Source organism: Oncorhynchus clarkii, chromosome 12 (genome assembly GCF_045791955.1).
Source record: "Oncorhynchus clarkii lewisi isolate Uvic-CL-2024 chromosome 12, UVic_Ocla_1.0, whole genome shotgun sequence".
Taxonomy (NCBI): domain Eukaryota; kingdom Metazoa; phylum Chordata; class Actinopteri; order Salmoniformes; family Salmonidae; genus Oncorhynchus; species Oncorhynchus clarkii.
The window spans coordinates 94,411,712-94,426,194 of NC_092158.1; the positions used below are offsets into that span (position 1 = coordinate 94,411,712).

The 14,483-nt window shown below is 42.2% G+C and overlaps 1 protein-coding gene across 1 annotated transcript in view; it reads right to left on the bottom strand.

The window, feature by feature from the left end:
* Positions 1-7,994: 7,994 nt before the first annotated feature.
* Positions 7,995-14,483, bottom strand: part of LOC139421679 (guanine nucleotide exchange protein smcr8a-like) — a 28,204-nt gene continuing 21,715 nt past the window's right edge. Inside the window, exons 6-7 of the mRNA XM_071172770.1 lie at positions 10,342-10,566; positions 7,995-9,461 (exon numbers count right to left, since the gene is read on the bottom strand). Of these exons, the coding sequence (XP_071028871.1) occupies positions 8,516-9,461; positions 10,342-10,566 (1,171 nt within the window). The 3' untranslated portion in view covers positions 7,995-8,515. The remainder of the gene's footprint in view (positions 9,462-10,341; positions 10,567-14,483) is intronic.

Here is a 14,483-nt window from a genome sequence, read left to right on the forward strand (position 1 = left end):
GCTCCACCAATCAGAACAGCTTCAATGCACCTTGGCATAGGGTCTCCACCAATCAGAACAGCTTCAATGCACCTTGGCATAGGGTCTCCACCAATCAGAACAGCTTCAATGCACCTTGGTATAGGGTCTCCACCAATCAGAACAGCTCCAATGCACCTTGGTATAGGGTCTCCACCAATCAGAACAGCTCCAATGCACCTTGGCATCGATTCTACAAGTGTCTGGAAAGTGTAATGGAGGGATGAGGCACCATTCTTCACAATTCCATCGTTTGGTGTCTTGTTGATGGTGGTGGGAGAACGCCGTCTCAGAATCTCCCACGAGTGTCCAATAAGGTTGAGATCTGGTGACAGACGGCCGAGGCGTACGGTTCACATCGTTTTCACGCTCATCAGACCAATCAGTGACCACCCTGTGGATGGAGGGCATAACCATCGTTTTCACGCTCATCAGACCATTCAGTGACCACCCTGTGGATGGAGGGCATAACCATCGTTTTCACGCTCATCAAACCAATCAGTAACCACTCGTTCCCTGTGGATGGAGGGCATAACCATCGTTTTCACGCTCATCAAACCAATCAGTGACCACTCGTTCCCTGTGGATGGAGGGCATTCTCATCCTATGAGGGAATAACCATGGTAGCCAAAACAATGGCCTGCCCAGGATATTCATACACGAACCTAAGCATGATGGGATGTTAACTGCTTAATTAAGTCAGGAACCACACCTGTGTGGAAGTACCTGCTGTCAATATACTTTGTGTCCCTCATTTACACAAGGGTTTTGACCTGTAGATGGTAGAACAGCAGTTAGGATATTGGAGGGAAACTAGCGGGATGGAATGGTCTGGTAACAGGTTATAGATGGAATGGTCTGGTAACAGGTTATAGATGGAATGGTCTGGTAACAGGTTGTAGATGGAATGGTCTGGTAACAGGTTATAGATGTGTAGATGGAATGGTCTGGTAGCAGGTTATAGATGGAATGGTCTGGTAACAGGTTATAGATGGAATGGTCAGGTAACAGGTTATAGATGGAATGGTCTGGTAACAGGTTATAGATGGAATGGTCTGGTAACAGGTTATAGATGGAATGGTCTGATAACAGGTTATAGATGGAATGGTCTGGTAACAGGTTATAGATGGAATGGTCAGGTAACAGGTTATAGATGGAATGGTCAGGTAACAGGTTATAGATGGAATGGTCTGGTAACAGGTTATAGATGGAATGGTCTGGTAACAGGTTATAGATGGAATGGTCTGGTAACAGGGTATAGATGGAATGGTCTGGTAACAGGTTATAGATGGAATGGTCTGGTAACAGGTTATAGATGGAATGGTCAGGTAACAGGTTATAGATGGAATGGTCTGGCAACAGGTTATAGATGGAATGGTCTGGTAACAGGTTATAGATGGAATGGTCTGGTAACAGGTTATAGATGGAATGGTCTGGTAACAGGTTATAGATGGAATAGTCTGGTAACAGGTTATAGATGGAATGGTCTGGTAACAGGTTATAGATGGAATGGTCTGGTAACAGGTTATAGATGGAATGGTCTGGTAACAGGTTATAGATGGAATGGTCTGGTAACAGGTTATAGATGGAATGGTCAGATAACAGGTTATAGATGGAATGGTCAGGTAACAGGTTATAGATGGAATGGTCTGGTAACAGGTTATAGATGGAATGGTCTGGTAACAGGTTATAGATGGAATGGTCTGGTAACAGGTTATAGATGGAATGGTCAGGTAACAGGTTATAGATGGAATGGTCAGGTAACAGGTTATAGATGGAACGGTCTGGTAACAGGTTATAGATGGAATGGTCTGGTAACAGGTTATAGATGGAATGGTCTGGTAACAGGTTATAGATGGAATGGTCAGGTAACAGGTTATAGATGGAATGGTCAGGTAACAGGTTATAGATGGAATGGTCTGGTAACAGGTTATAGATGGAATGGTCTAGTAACAGGTTATAGATGGAATGGTCTGGTAACAGGTTATAGATGGAATGGTCTGGTAACAGGTTATAGATGTGTAGATGGAATGGTCTGGTAGCAGGTTATAGATGGAATGGTCTGGTAACAGGTTATAGATTGAATGGTCAGGTAACAGGTTATAGATGGAATGGTCTGGTAACAGGTTATAGATGGAATGGTCTGGTAACAGGTTATAGATGGAATGGTCTGGTAACAGGTTATAGATGGAATGGTCTGGTAACAGGTTATAGATGGAATGGTCTGGTAACAGGTTATAGATGGAATGGTCTGGTAACAGGTTATAGATGGAATGGTCTGGTAACAGGTTATAGATGGAATGGTCAGGTAACAGGTTATAGATGGAATGGTCAGGTAACAGGTTATAGATGGAATGGTCTGGTAACAGGTTATAGATGGAATGGTCAGGTAACAGGTTATAGATGGAATGGTCAGGTAACAGGTTATAGATGGAATGGTCTGGTAACAGGTTATAGATGGAATGGTCTGGTAACAGGTTATAGATGGAATGGTCTGGTAACAGGTTATAGATGGAATGGTCTGGTAACAGGTTGGAGATGGAATGGTCTGGTAACAGGTTATAGATGGAATGGTCTGGTAACAGGTTATAGATGGAATGGTCTGGTAACAGGTTATAGATGGAATGGTCTGGTAACAGGTTATAGATGGAATGGTCAGGTAACAGGTTATAGATGGAATGGTCTGGTAACAGGTTGGAGATGGAATGGTCTGGTAACAGGTTATAGATGGAATGTTCTGGTAACAGGTTGGAGATGGAATGGTCTGGTAACAGGTTATAGATGTGTAGATGGAATGGTCTGGTAACAGGTTATAGATGTGTAGATGGAATGGTCTGGGAACAGGTTATAGATGGAATTGCCTGGTAACAGGTTATAGATGGAATGGTCTGGTAACAGGTTATAGATGGAATGGTCTGGTAACAGGTTATAGATGGAATGGTCTGGTAACAGGTTATAGATGGAATGGTCTGGTAACAGGTTATAGATGTGTTGATGGAATGGTTTGGTAACAGGTTATCGCGTCAATCCACAAACATTTGGTCAACATCTCCGTAAAACGGTGGTCGTCCTGTCAACGTTTAAAAACGACCCCCTTACATGGTGACGTCACAACACTCCCACAGCGTTACTACGACAACCTTCGAAAAACAGTTTCAATACGTCACATTTAGTAGTACTTTTAAAAAGTGTCCAGGGAGACGCTGGATGGTTACTATGGGGAAAGTGGTTGCCGCCGCCCGGGTGTAGTAGCGCCGTAACTAGGAACGTACAGAGTAGGAACTGTCGGACGCTTCACCCCCGGGGACGAGCCGCACCGGGCGGCACATTTCAAATGGACTTTTGATTCATTAGGATCCCCCATCAGCAATACATTGAATACACGGAGCAGGGTAGGAAAACAAATTGGCATAAAACAAACTATTTAAATGTATTTTGGGAAGAGCTGTGGTCACCATTTGTGTACAGTAATACATTAAAAGCAGTGTTTCTCAAACTCGGTCCTGGGGACCTTTTGGTGTTTTTCCCCTAGCACCATACAACCTAGGGTCCCCAGGACCGAGTTTGGGGAAACGCTGCTTTAAATATATAAAACCCAACATCCCTACGGTATTAAGGACCTATTTCCTGGTTGTTGTGTTGTTACATATTTCCTGGTTGTTGTTGTTGTTGTTGTTACATATTTCCTGGTTGTTGTGTTGTTACATATTTCCTGGTTGTTGTGTTGTTACATATTTCCTGGTTGTTGTTGTGTCGTTACATATTTCCTGGTTGTTGTTACATATTTCCTGGTTGTTGTTGTTGTTACATATTTCCTGGTTGTTGTTGTGTCGTTACATATTCCCTGGTTGTTGTTACATATTTCCTGGTTGTTGTGTTGTTACATATTTCCTGGTTGTTGTGTTGTTACATATTTCCTGGTTGTTGTTACATATTTCCTGGTTGTTGTTATTGTTACATATTTCCTGGTTGTTGTTGTGTTGTTACATATTTCCTGGTTGTTGTTGTTGTTACATATTTCCTGGTTGTTGTTGTGTTACATATTTCCTGGTTGTTGTTGTTGTTACATATTTCCTGGTTGTTGTGTTGTTACATATTTCCTGGTTGTTGTTGTCGTTACATATTTCCTGGTTGTTGTGTTGTTACATATTTCCTGGTTGTTGTTGTTGTTACATATTTCCTGGTTGTTGTTACATATTTCCTGGTTGTTGTTGTCGTTACATATTTCCTGGTTGTTGTTGTGTTGTTACATATTTCCTGGTTGTTGTTACATATTTCCTGGTTGTTGTTGTGTTGTTACATTGCACTGCTCCCTTTACATGTTACTTCCAGGTTGAAATATCACAATATTTAAGCATCAGGTTGAAATGGGGAAAATAATGTACCTGTGAAAATAGCTCGCCAATATCGTCTGATGTACAGTTGAAGTCGGAAGTTTACATACACCTTAGTCAAATACATTTAAACTCAGTTTTTCACAATTTCTGACATTTAATCCAAGTAAAAAATCCCTGTTTTAGGTCAGTTAGGATCACCACTTTATTTTAAGAATGTGAAATGTCAGAATAATAGTAGAGACAATTATTTATTTCAGCTTTAATTTCTTTCATCACATTCCCAGTGGGTCAGAGGTTTACATACACTCAATTAGTATTTGGTAGCATTGTCTTTAAATTGTTTAACTTGGGTCAAACGTTTTGGGTAGCCTTCCACAATCTTCCCACAATGAATTGGGTGAATTTTGGCTCATTCCTCCTGACAGTAATCTGTCTGTAAACAATTGTTGGAAAAATGACTTGTGTCATGCACAAAGTAGATGTCCTAACCGACTTGCCAAAACTATAGTTTGTTAACAAGAAATGTGTGGAGTGGTTGAAAAACGAGTTTTAGTGACTCCAACCTAAGTGTATGTAAACTTCCGACTATAACCTGTATGTATTTAATGCATTATATGAACGGTGACCATCTGAAAACACATTTAAATCAATTATTTTCCCAGCATGCTCCACGTATGCCATTTTAAATATGGCTTCCAGTACTGCTTTACCTTCAGGTTATTATGGTGCATCTGACAGTCCCTCCTCTGTAGAGTACCACAGTACAGTCATAGTACTCAATAACAGGGAAATGCTTCACATCTGACAGTCCCTCCTCTGTAGAGTACCACAGTACAGTCATAGTACTCAATAACAGGGAAATGGTTCACATCTGACAGTCCCTCCTCTGTAGAGTACCACAGTACAGTCATAGTACTCAATAACAGGGAAATGCTTCACATCTGACAGTCCCTCCTCTGTAGAGTACCGCAGTACAGTCATAGGACCCAATAACAGGGAAATGGTTCACATCTGACAGTCCCTCCTCTGTAGAGTACCACAGTACAGTCATAGTACTCAATAACAGGGAAATGCTTCACATCTGACAGTCCCTCCTCTGTAGAGTACCACAGTACAGTCATAGGACCCAATAACAGGGAAATGGTTCACATCTGACAGTCCCTCCTCTGTAGAGTACCACAGTACAGTCATAGTACTCAATAACAGGGAAATGGTTCACATCTGACAGTCCCTCCTCTGTAGAGTACCGCAGTACAGTCATAGTACTCAATAACAGGGAAATGGTTCACATCTGACAGTCCCTCCTCTGTAGAGTACCACAGTACAGTCATAGGACCCAATAACAGGGAAATGGTTCACATCTGACAGTCCCTCCTCTGTAGAGTACCACAGTACAGTCATAGGACCCAATAACAGGGAAATGGTTCACATCTGACAGTCCCTCCTCTGTAGAGTACCACAGTACAGTCATAGGACCCAAAAACAGGGAAATGGTTCAAATCGTTTTTCCCAGAATACACTTAAAATAAGGGCTGTGTAAATCTCTCTTGGACAAGGTGATTCTTTAAATCAAATATAGGTTGCCTTTATTTACCCCCCCCCCCCCCCCACACACACACAAAAAAAGAAATGCTAATTATCTGCTAATGTGGCTATCATAAAGAACTACAAATACCATGATGATCTGGACAAGAGACGAATCGAGACAAAGGTAAGAATCTCTGTATTAACTATCTAATGTTAGCTAAATGTAGTTATTAATAAATTGGCTACATTTCATTTAAATGGACAATTCTGCGAACTGTCTTGAGTAAGTTTTTAATTGACACAATACCTGTTAGCAAAGGTGTCAGCTAGAGATGATGTGTAGGAGCATGCTGGGATTTGTAGTTTTGCATGTCTACTTTGATGCTAATTAGCATTTTCAAATCAGAGTAAACAGAGCCGAATATATTGATAAAAGTCACCTTGTCCGAGGGAGATTAACATGGTGGAAAAATGATTGGAACCATTTTCCTATTTGACCGCTAGGTTTTATGGGAATTATGACACCACTATGGGGCTCTATAAATCAATGATGTGTATAAACCCTGGATGGCTGACAAAGGGGTGCTGTATTGAAGCCACTGGGCAGCCATCTTGGCTCTCCTTAATGTGTATAAACCCTGGATGGCTGACAAAGGGGTGCTGTATTGAAGCCACCGGGCAGCCATCTTGGCTCTCCTTATTGATGTGTATAAACCCTGGATGGCTGACAGGGGGGTGCTGTATTGAAGCCACCGGCAGCCATTTTGGCTCTCCTTAATGATGTGTATAAACCATGGGTGGCTGACAGGGGGGTGCTGTATTGAAGCCACCGGCAGCCATCTTGGCTCTCCTTAATGACGTGTATAAACCCTGGATGGCTGACAAAGGGGTGCTGTATTGAAGCCACCGGGCAGCCATCTTGGCTCTCATTAATGATGTGTATAAACCCTGGATGGCTGACAAAGGGGTGCTGTATTGAAGCCACCGGCAGCCATCTTGGCTCTCCTTAATGATGTGTATAAACCCTGGATGGCTGACAGGGGGGTGCTGTATTGAAGCCATCGGCAGCCATCTTGGCTCTCAATTGTAAATAATATGTTGGAAGATATAGAAATCCATTTACTAATGTCACAACATTCATTTCTGACACGTTTATTCCATTATACACCTTAAATGTATAATTTTACACATGTGAGCTACACTAAAAAAAATAAACGTCCCCCCCACCTTAAAACTACTAATGTTACTGTCCCAAACTACAACAACAACAAATACTGAAATACATGTAATTTGGTCCTCGAAACCTTTAATTGAAATGCTGTAGAATTCCATTCAATCCTATGGAGGACTGTCAAAATGGCCGACCGGTGGCTGAAAGTAAATCCAACTGAACAAAACAATGGGAACGCCGTTGCCATGGAAACACATCGGGGGTTAAGATCCCCAAGCTTCCTCATTGGGGGGGGGGGGGGGGGGGGGGCGACAAAGCTAAATTAGCCTACAGTTAAGCTATTGTCTATTTCACACGATGTTGAGGTATAATGCTTGTGTGGACGTTAACATCAACTCATGTCATCGTCACCAATCAAGTGCATTCGTTTTTTTTTAAACGACATGACTACCATCAACAATTTCTGTATGCTAGCTATGCTACCAGCTTATACGAATGGGAGTTAGCATTTAGCAGTCACCTCTTCTTCTAAACCTGGGAAAGGGACAACTTCTACATGTTACGCAGGGAAAACAGTCCAATATAATCGGGACTTAAGTAAATACATTGTGGGTTTGTTACAAAACATAAATCGTGACAGATTTGACAAATTATCCTCTTTTGTTAGATTAGATGTGTTGAATGGGCACCAATCTGATCTTTTTACAACGTCAACGTTCCTAAGCAACTGTAGTAGTACTGTGGTTCCGTGGACAACATGCAACGTCACGGGAGACAGACCGGCACGAACACACACAGAACATGCCTCATATTAACGTTACACACACACACACACACACACTTCTCGCTCAGATCAGAAGGACGGTTCATAGTGACTTGTCAATAAATCTAAATCAGCGTCCAGGCTGATCAGCGTCCAGGCCCCCCCCCCCCCCCCCGAGGTTAGGGCATTCATCGGAAGGAGGACTTGATGGACAGCATGAACACTGCTACATTACATTCACTAAACCCCCTCAGTCTCTCCTGGTTACCTAGGAGACAGAGACAGGCCCTCAGTCTCTCCTGATTACCTCGGAGACAGAGACAGGCCCTCAGTCCCTCCTGATTACCTAGGAGACAGAGACAGGCCCTCAGTCCCTCCTGATTACCTAGGAGACAGAGACAGGCCCTCAGTCTCTCCTGATTACCTAGGAGACAGAGACAGGCCCTCAGTCTCTCCTGATTACCTAGGAGACAGAGACAGGCCCTCAGTCTCTCCTGATTACCTAGGAGACAGAGACAGGCCCTCCCGTCTCTCCTGATTACCTAGGAGACAGAGACAGGCCCTCAGTCTCTCCTGGTTACCTAGGAGACAGAGACAGGCCCTCCCGTCTCCAACCCAGAGTGAATCTACCGCAGATCTGTCTCCTCCGGTGTTGTTTTGAGGACTTGAAGGCTCTCAGGAGATTCAACCCCCGTCAGATCAGATCTTGTATAAGAGACTGGTGGTGTAGTTAAAGGTGAAGCTGGGTGGAGCTCTGCTCCTAGTAGCAGACTGATGGATGGTAGGGTCTAGGTACTGCTCTGGGGTTATAGCGCCCCCAGTGGAAGGGTCTAGGTACTGCGCTGGGGTTATAGCACCCCCAGTGGTAGAGTCTACGCCCGTCTCTGGGGTTATAGCGCCCCCAGTGGTAGGCTCTACGCCCGTCTCTGGGGTTATAGCGCCCCCAGTGGTAGGGTCTAGGCCCATCTCTGGGGTTATACCGCCCCCAGTGGTAGAGTCTATGCCCGTCTCTGGGGTTATAGCGCCCCCAGTGGTAGGGTCTAGGTACTGCCCTGTATTCACTCTGCCTCCAGTATTAGACTCAGGGTCTTGTTGGTCTACAGCACCCCCTGTGGTAGGGTGTAGGTACTGCTCTGGGTTTATAGTGCCCCCAGTGGTAGGGTCTAGTATGTTGTTAGCTTCCAGGTCCTGCTGGTTGGTTCCAGGCGTGTTGTCCTTCTCCAGGTGGGGTTGTGTCGTAACAGCTCCTCCTGAGGTACTGTCCAGGTAGTGCTGTGTGATCAGCTGACTCAGGTACATCAGGATGGAACAGTCGTCTTCCCCAAGCCTGAGCTGATCCCTCAGGAAGCCTCTCGTCCTCTCCTCCACTTCCTGTCTCTGCTCCAGGTGGCTGATGGGAAGGTGGAGGTGATGCGTAAAGCTAAGGAGGAAGGCCCGGGAAGCCAGTCTACTGAGCACGTTCTGGAGATGAAGGAAGTAGGTGGAACCTCGGCGCAGATGGGTACGGTGGTCCGCCACGTTGGCCAGGAGGGTTCCGCGGTAGCCGGGGCAACGGAGGGTCTTCCGGTCGGCGTCCAGGACGGAGATGTAACGGCTGTAGCGAGACAGAGAGCAGAGCATGCTGGTCCCCACGGGAGACGCCATCCTGGGAGGTAAAGAGGGAGGAGAACCTCAGTCTGAGTGAGATGCACAGCGCCTCGTGAAAGTCTAGACATATTTTATATTGATTAATGGGGGAAAACGATCCCAAATAAATGCACTTTTTATACTTTAATTTAAGGCCGCAAAATGAGAACTATGCAAGGGGTGTGTAGACTTTAATTAGGCTGTCTGTATGAGTAGGAGCTAGGAGGCATGTCTACTGTATATAGGGTAGGAGCTAGGAGGCATGTCTACTGTATATAGGGTAGGAGCTAGGAGACACGTCTACTGTATATAAATGCACTTTTTATACTTTAATTTAAGGCCGCAAAATGAGAACTATGCAAGGGGTGTGTAGACTTTAATTAGGCTGTCTGTATGAGTAGGAGCTAGGAGGCATGTCTACTGTATATAGGGTAGGAGCTAGGAGGCATGTCTACTGTATATAGGGTAGGAGCTAGGAGGCATGTCTACTGTATATAGGGCAGGAGGAGGAGGCATGTCTACTGTATATAGGGTAGGAGCTAGGAGACATGTCTACTGTATATAGGGCAGTTGACTGTATATAGGCTAGTTATAACAGAACGTTGACCGTATATAGGCTAGTTATAACAGGAAGTTCACTGTATATAGGCTCGTTATAACAGGAAGTTCACCGTATATAGGCTAGTTATAACAGGAAGTAGACCGTAGATAGGCTAGTTATAACAGGAAGTTGACTGTATATGGGCTAGTTATAACAGGAAGTTGACTGTATATGGGCTAGTTATAACAGGAAGTGTTTCGGTCAAAAGATGCACAGACTGAAACCAGGACAGATGACAGCATCATGTCATGTGACAGCCTGCTGCTGTAGAACACAGGCACCGCCCCTTCCTCCTCACCTCTGCAGTCCTATGAGTTTCCATCGCTGTAGGTCAGTGAGGCTGAAGGGGCAGGACAACCAGGGCTGGACCCTCTCCCCACAGCGCCCGGGTCCAGGCACGTAGAGGGCTAGAGCGGACACCAGCCTCCTGACCCTCCCCTCCTCAGATCCCAGGACCACCAGGGTTCGACCACTCAGTAGGGACCACAGGGCATGCAGGGCAAACGGATACTGACGCACAAACCTGGAGGTAGAGACCGAGAGAGAGATGATCACGTTATTGGTCACATACACGTTTTTAGCAATGTTATTGAGGGTGTTCCTAGCTCCAACAGTGCAGTCATATCTAATGCTTGTGTTTCTAGCTCCAACAGTAACATCTAACTAAATGCTTGTGTTTCTAGCTCCAACAGTAACATCTAACTAAATGCTTGTGTTTCTAGCTCCAACAGTAATATCTAACTAAATGCTTGTGTTTCTAGCTCCAACATCAATATCTAACTAAATGATTGTGTTTCTAGCTCCAACAGCAATATCTAACTAAATGCTTGTGTTTCTAGCTCCAACAGTAATATCTAACTAAATGCTTGTGTTTCTAGCTCCAACAGCAATATCTAACTAAATGCTTGTGTTTCTAGCTCCAACAGCAATATCTAACTAAATGCTTGTGTTTCTAGCTCCAACAGCAATATCTAACTAAATGCTTGTGTTTCTAGCTCCAACAGCAATATCTAACTAAATGCTTGTGTTTCTAGCTCCAACAGCAATATCTAACTAAATGCTTGTGTTTCTAGCTCCAACAGCAATATCTAACTAAATGCTTGTGTTTCTAGCTCCAACAGCAATATCTAACTATATGCTTGTGTTTCTAGCTCCAACAGTCAGTAATATCTAACTAAATGCTGGTGTTCCCAGCTCCAACAGTAATATCTAACTAAATGCTTGTGTTTCTAGCTCCAACAGTCAGTAATATCTAACTAAATGCTTGTGTTCCTAGCTCCAACAGTACAGTAATATCTAATGCTTGTGTTTCTAGCTCCAACAGTAATATATAATGCTTGTGTTTCTAGCTCCAACAGTACAGTAATATCTAACTAAATGCATGTGTTTCTAGCTCCAACAGTACAGTAATATCTAATGCTTGTGTTTCTAGCTCCATCAGTACAGTAATATATAATGCTTGTGTTTCTAGCTCCATCAGTACAGTAATATATAATGCTTGTGTTTCTAGCTCCAACAGTACAGTAATATCTAATGCTTGTGTTTCTAGCTCCAACAGTACAGTAATATCTAATGCTTGTGTTTCTAGCTCCAACAGTACAGTAATATATAATGCTTGTGTTTCTAGCTCCATCAGTACAGTAATATCTAATGCTTGTGTTTCTAGCTCCATCAGTACAGTAATATATAATGCTTGTGTTTCTAGTTCCAACAGTACAGTAATATCTAATGCTTGTGTTTCTAGCTCCAACAGTACAGTAATATCTAACTAAATGCATGTGTTTCTAGCTCCATCAGTACAGTAATATCTAATGCTTGTGTTTCTAGCTCCAACAGTAATATATAATGCTTGTGTTTCTAGCTCCAACAGTACAGTAATATCTAACTAAATGCATGTGTTTCTAGCTCCAACAGTACAGTAATATCTAATGCTTGTGTTTCTAGCTCCATCAGTACAGTAATATATAATGCTTGTGTTTCTAGCTCCATCAGTACAGTAATATATAATGCTTGTGTTTCTAGCTCCAACAGTACAGTAATATCTAATGCTTGTGTTTCTAGCTCCAACAGTACAGTAATATCTAATGCTTGTGTTTCTAGCTCCAACAGTACAGTAATATATAATGCTTGTGTTTCTAGCTCCATCAGTACAGTAATATCTAATGCTTGTGTTTCTAGCTCCATCAGTACAGTAATATATAATGCTTGTGTTTCTAGTTCCAACAGTACAGTAATATCTAATGCTTGTGTTTCTAGCTCCAACAGTACAGTAATATCTAATGCTTGTGTTTCTAGCTCCAACAGTACAGTAATATCTAATGCTTGTGTTTCTAGCTCCAACAGTAATATATAATGCTTGTGTTTCTAGCTCCAACAGGAATATCTAATGCTTGTGTTTCTAGCTCCAACAGTGCAGTAATATCTAATGCTTGTGTTTCTAGCTCCAACAGTAATATCTAATGCTTGTGTTTCTAGCTCCATCAGTACGGTAATATCTAATGCTTGTGTTTCTAGCTCCAACAGTGCAGTAATATATAATGCTTGTGTTTCTAGCTCCAACAGTGCAGTAATATACAATGCTTGTGTTTCTAGCTCCAACAGTGCAGTAATATCTAACTAAATGCTTGTGTTTCTAGCTCCAACAGTGCAGTAATATATAATGCTTGTGTTTCTAGCTCCAACAGTACAGTAATATCTAACTAAATGCTTGTGTTTCTAGCTCCAACAGTGCAGTAATATACAATGCTTGTGTTTCTAGCTCCAACAGTGCAGTAATATCTAATGCTTGTGTTTCTAGCTCCAACAGTACAGTAATATATAATGCTTGTGCTTCTAGCTCCAACAGTGCAGTAATATCTAATGCTTGTGTTTCTAGCTCCAACAGTAATATATAATGCTTGTGTTTCTAGCTCCAACAGTAATATCTAATGCTTGTGTTTCTAGCTCCAACAGTAATATCTAATGCTTGTGTTTCTAGCTCCATCAGTACAGTAATATCTAATGCTTGTGTTTCTAGCTCCAAAAGTAATATCTAATGCTTGTGTTTCTAGCTCCATCAGTACAGTAATATCTAATGCTTGTGTTTCTAGCTCCATCAGTACAGTAATATCTAATGCTTGTGTTTCTAGCTCCAACAGTGCAGTAATATCTAATGCTTGTGTTTCTAGCTCCATCAGTACAGTAATATCTAATGCTTGTGTTTCTAGCTCCAACAGTACAGTAATATCTAATGCTTGTGTTTCTAGCTCCATCAGTACAGTAATATCTAATGCTTGTGTTTCTAGCTCCAACAGTACAGTAATATCTAATGCTTGTGTTTCTAGCTCCATCAGTACAGTAATATATAATGCTTGTGTTTCTAGCTCCAACAGTACAGTAATATCTAATGCTTGTGTTTCTAGCTCCATCAGTACAGTAATATCTAATGCTTGTGTTTCTAGCTCCATCAGTACAGTAATATCTAATGCTTGTGTTTCTAGCTCCATCAGTACAGTAATATCTAATGCTTGTGTTTCTAGCTCCAACAGTACAGTAATATATAATGCTTGTGTTTCTAGCTCCAACAGTACAGTAATATCTAATGCTTGTGTTTCTAGCTCCAACAGTACAGTAATATCTAATGCTTGTGTTTCTAGCTCCATCAGTACAGTAATATATAATGCTTGTGTTTCTAGCTCCAACAGTGCAGTAATATCTAACTAAATGCTTGTGTTTCTAGCTCCAACAGTGCAGTAATATACAATGCTTGTGTTTCTAGCTCCAACAGTAATATATAATGCTTGTGTTTCTAGCTCCAACAGTGCAGTAATATACAATGCTTGTGTTTCTAGCTCCAACAGTACAGTAATATATAATGCTTGTGTTTCTAGCTCCAACAGTGCAGTAATATCTAATGCTTGTGTTTCTAGCTCCAACAGTAATATATAATGCTTGTGTTTCTAGCTCCAACAGTAATATCTAATGCTTGTGTTTCTAGCTCCAACAGTAATATCTAATGCTTGTGTTTCTAGCTCCATCAGTACAGTAATATCTAATGCTTGTGTTTCTAGCTCCAAAAGTAATATCTAATGCTTGTGTTTCTAGCTCCAACAGTACAGTAATATCTAATGCTTGTGTTTCTAGCTCCAACAGTGCAGTAATATCTAATGCTTGTGTTTCTAGCTCCATCAGTACAGTAATATCTAATGCTTGTGTTTCTAGCTCCATCAGTACAGTAATATCTAATGCTTGTGTTTCTAGCTCCAACAGTACAGTAATATCTAATGCTTGTGTTTCTAGCTCCATCAGTACAGTAATATATAATGCTTGTGTTTCTAGCTCCAACAGTACAGTAATATCTAATGCTTGTGTTTCTAGCTCCATCAGTACAGTAATATCTAATGCTTGTGTTTCTAGCTCCAACAGTACAATCTAATGCTTGTGTTTCTAGCTCCAACAGTA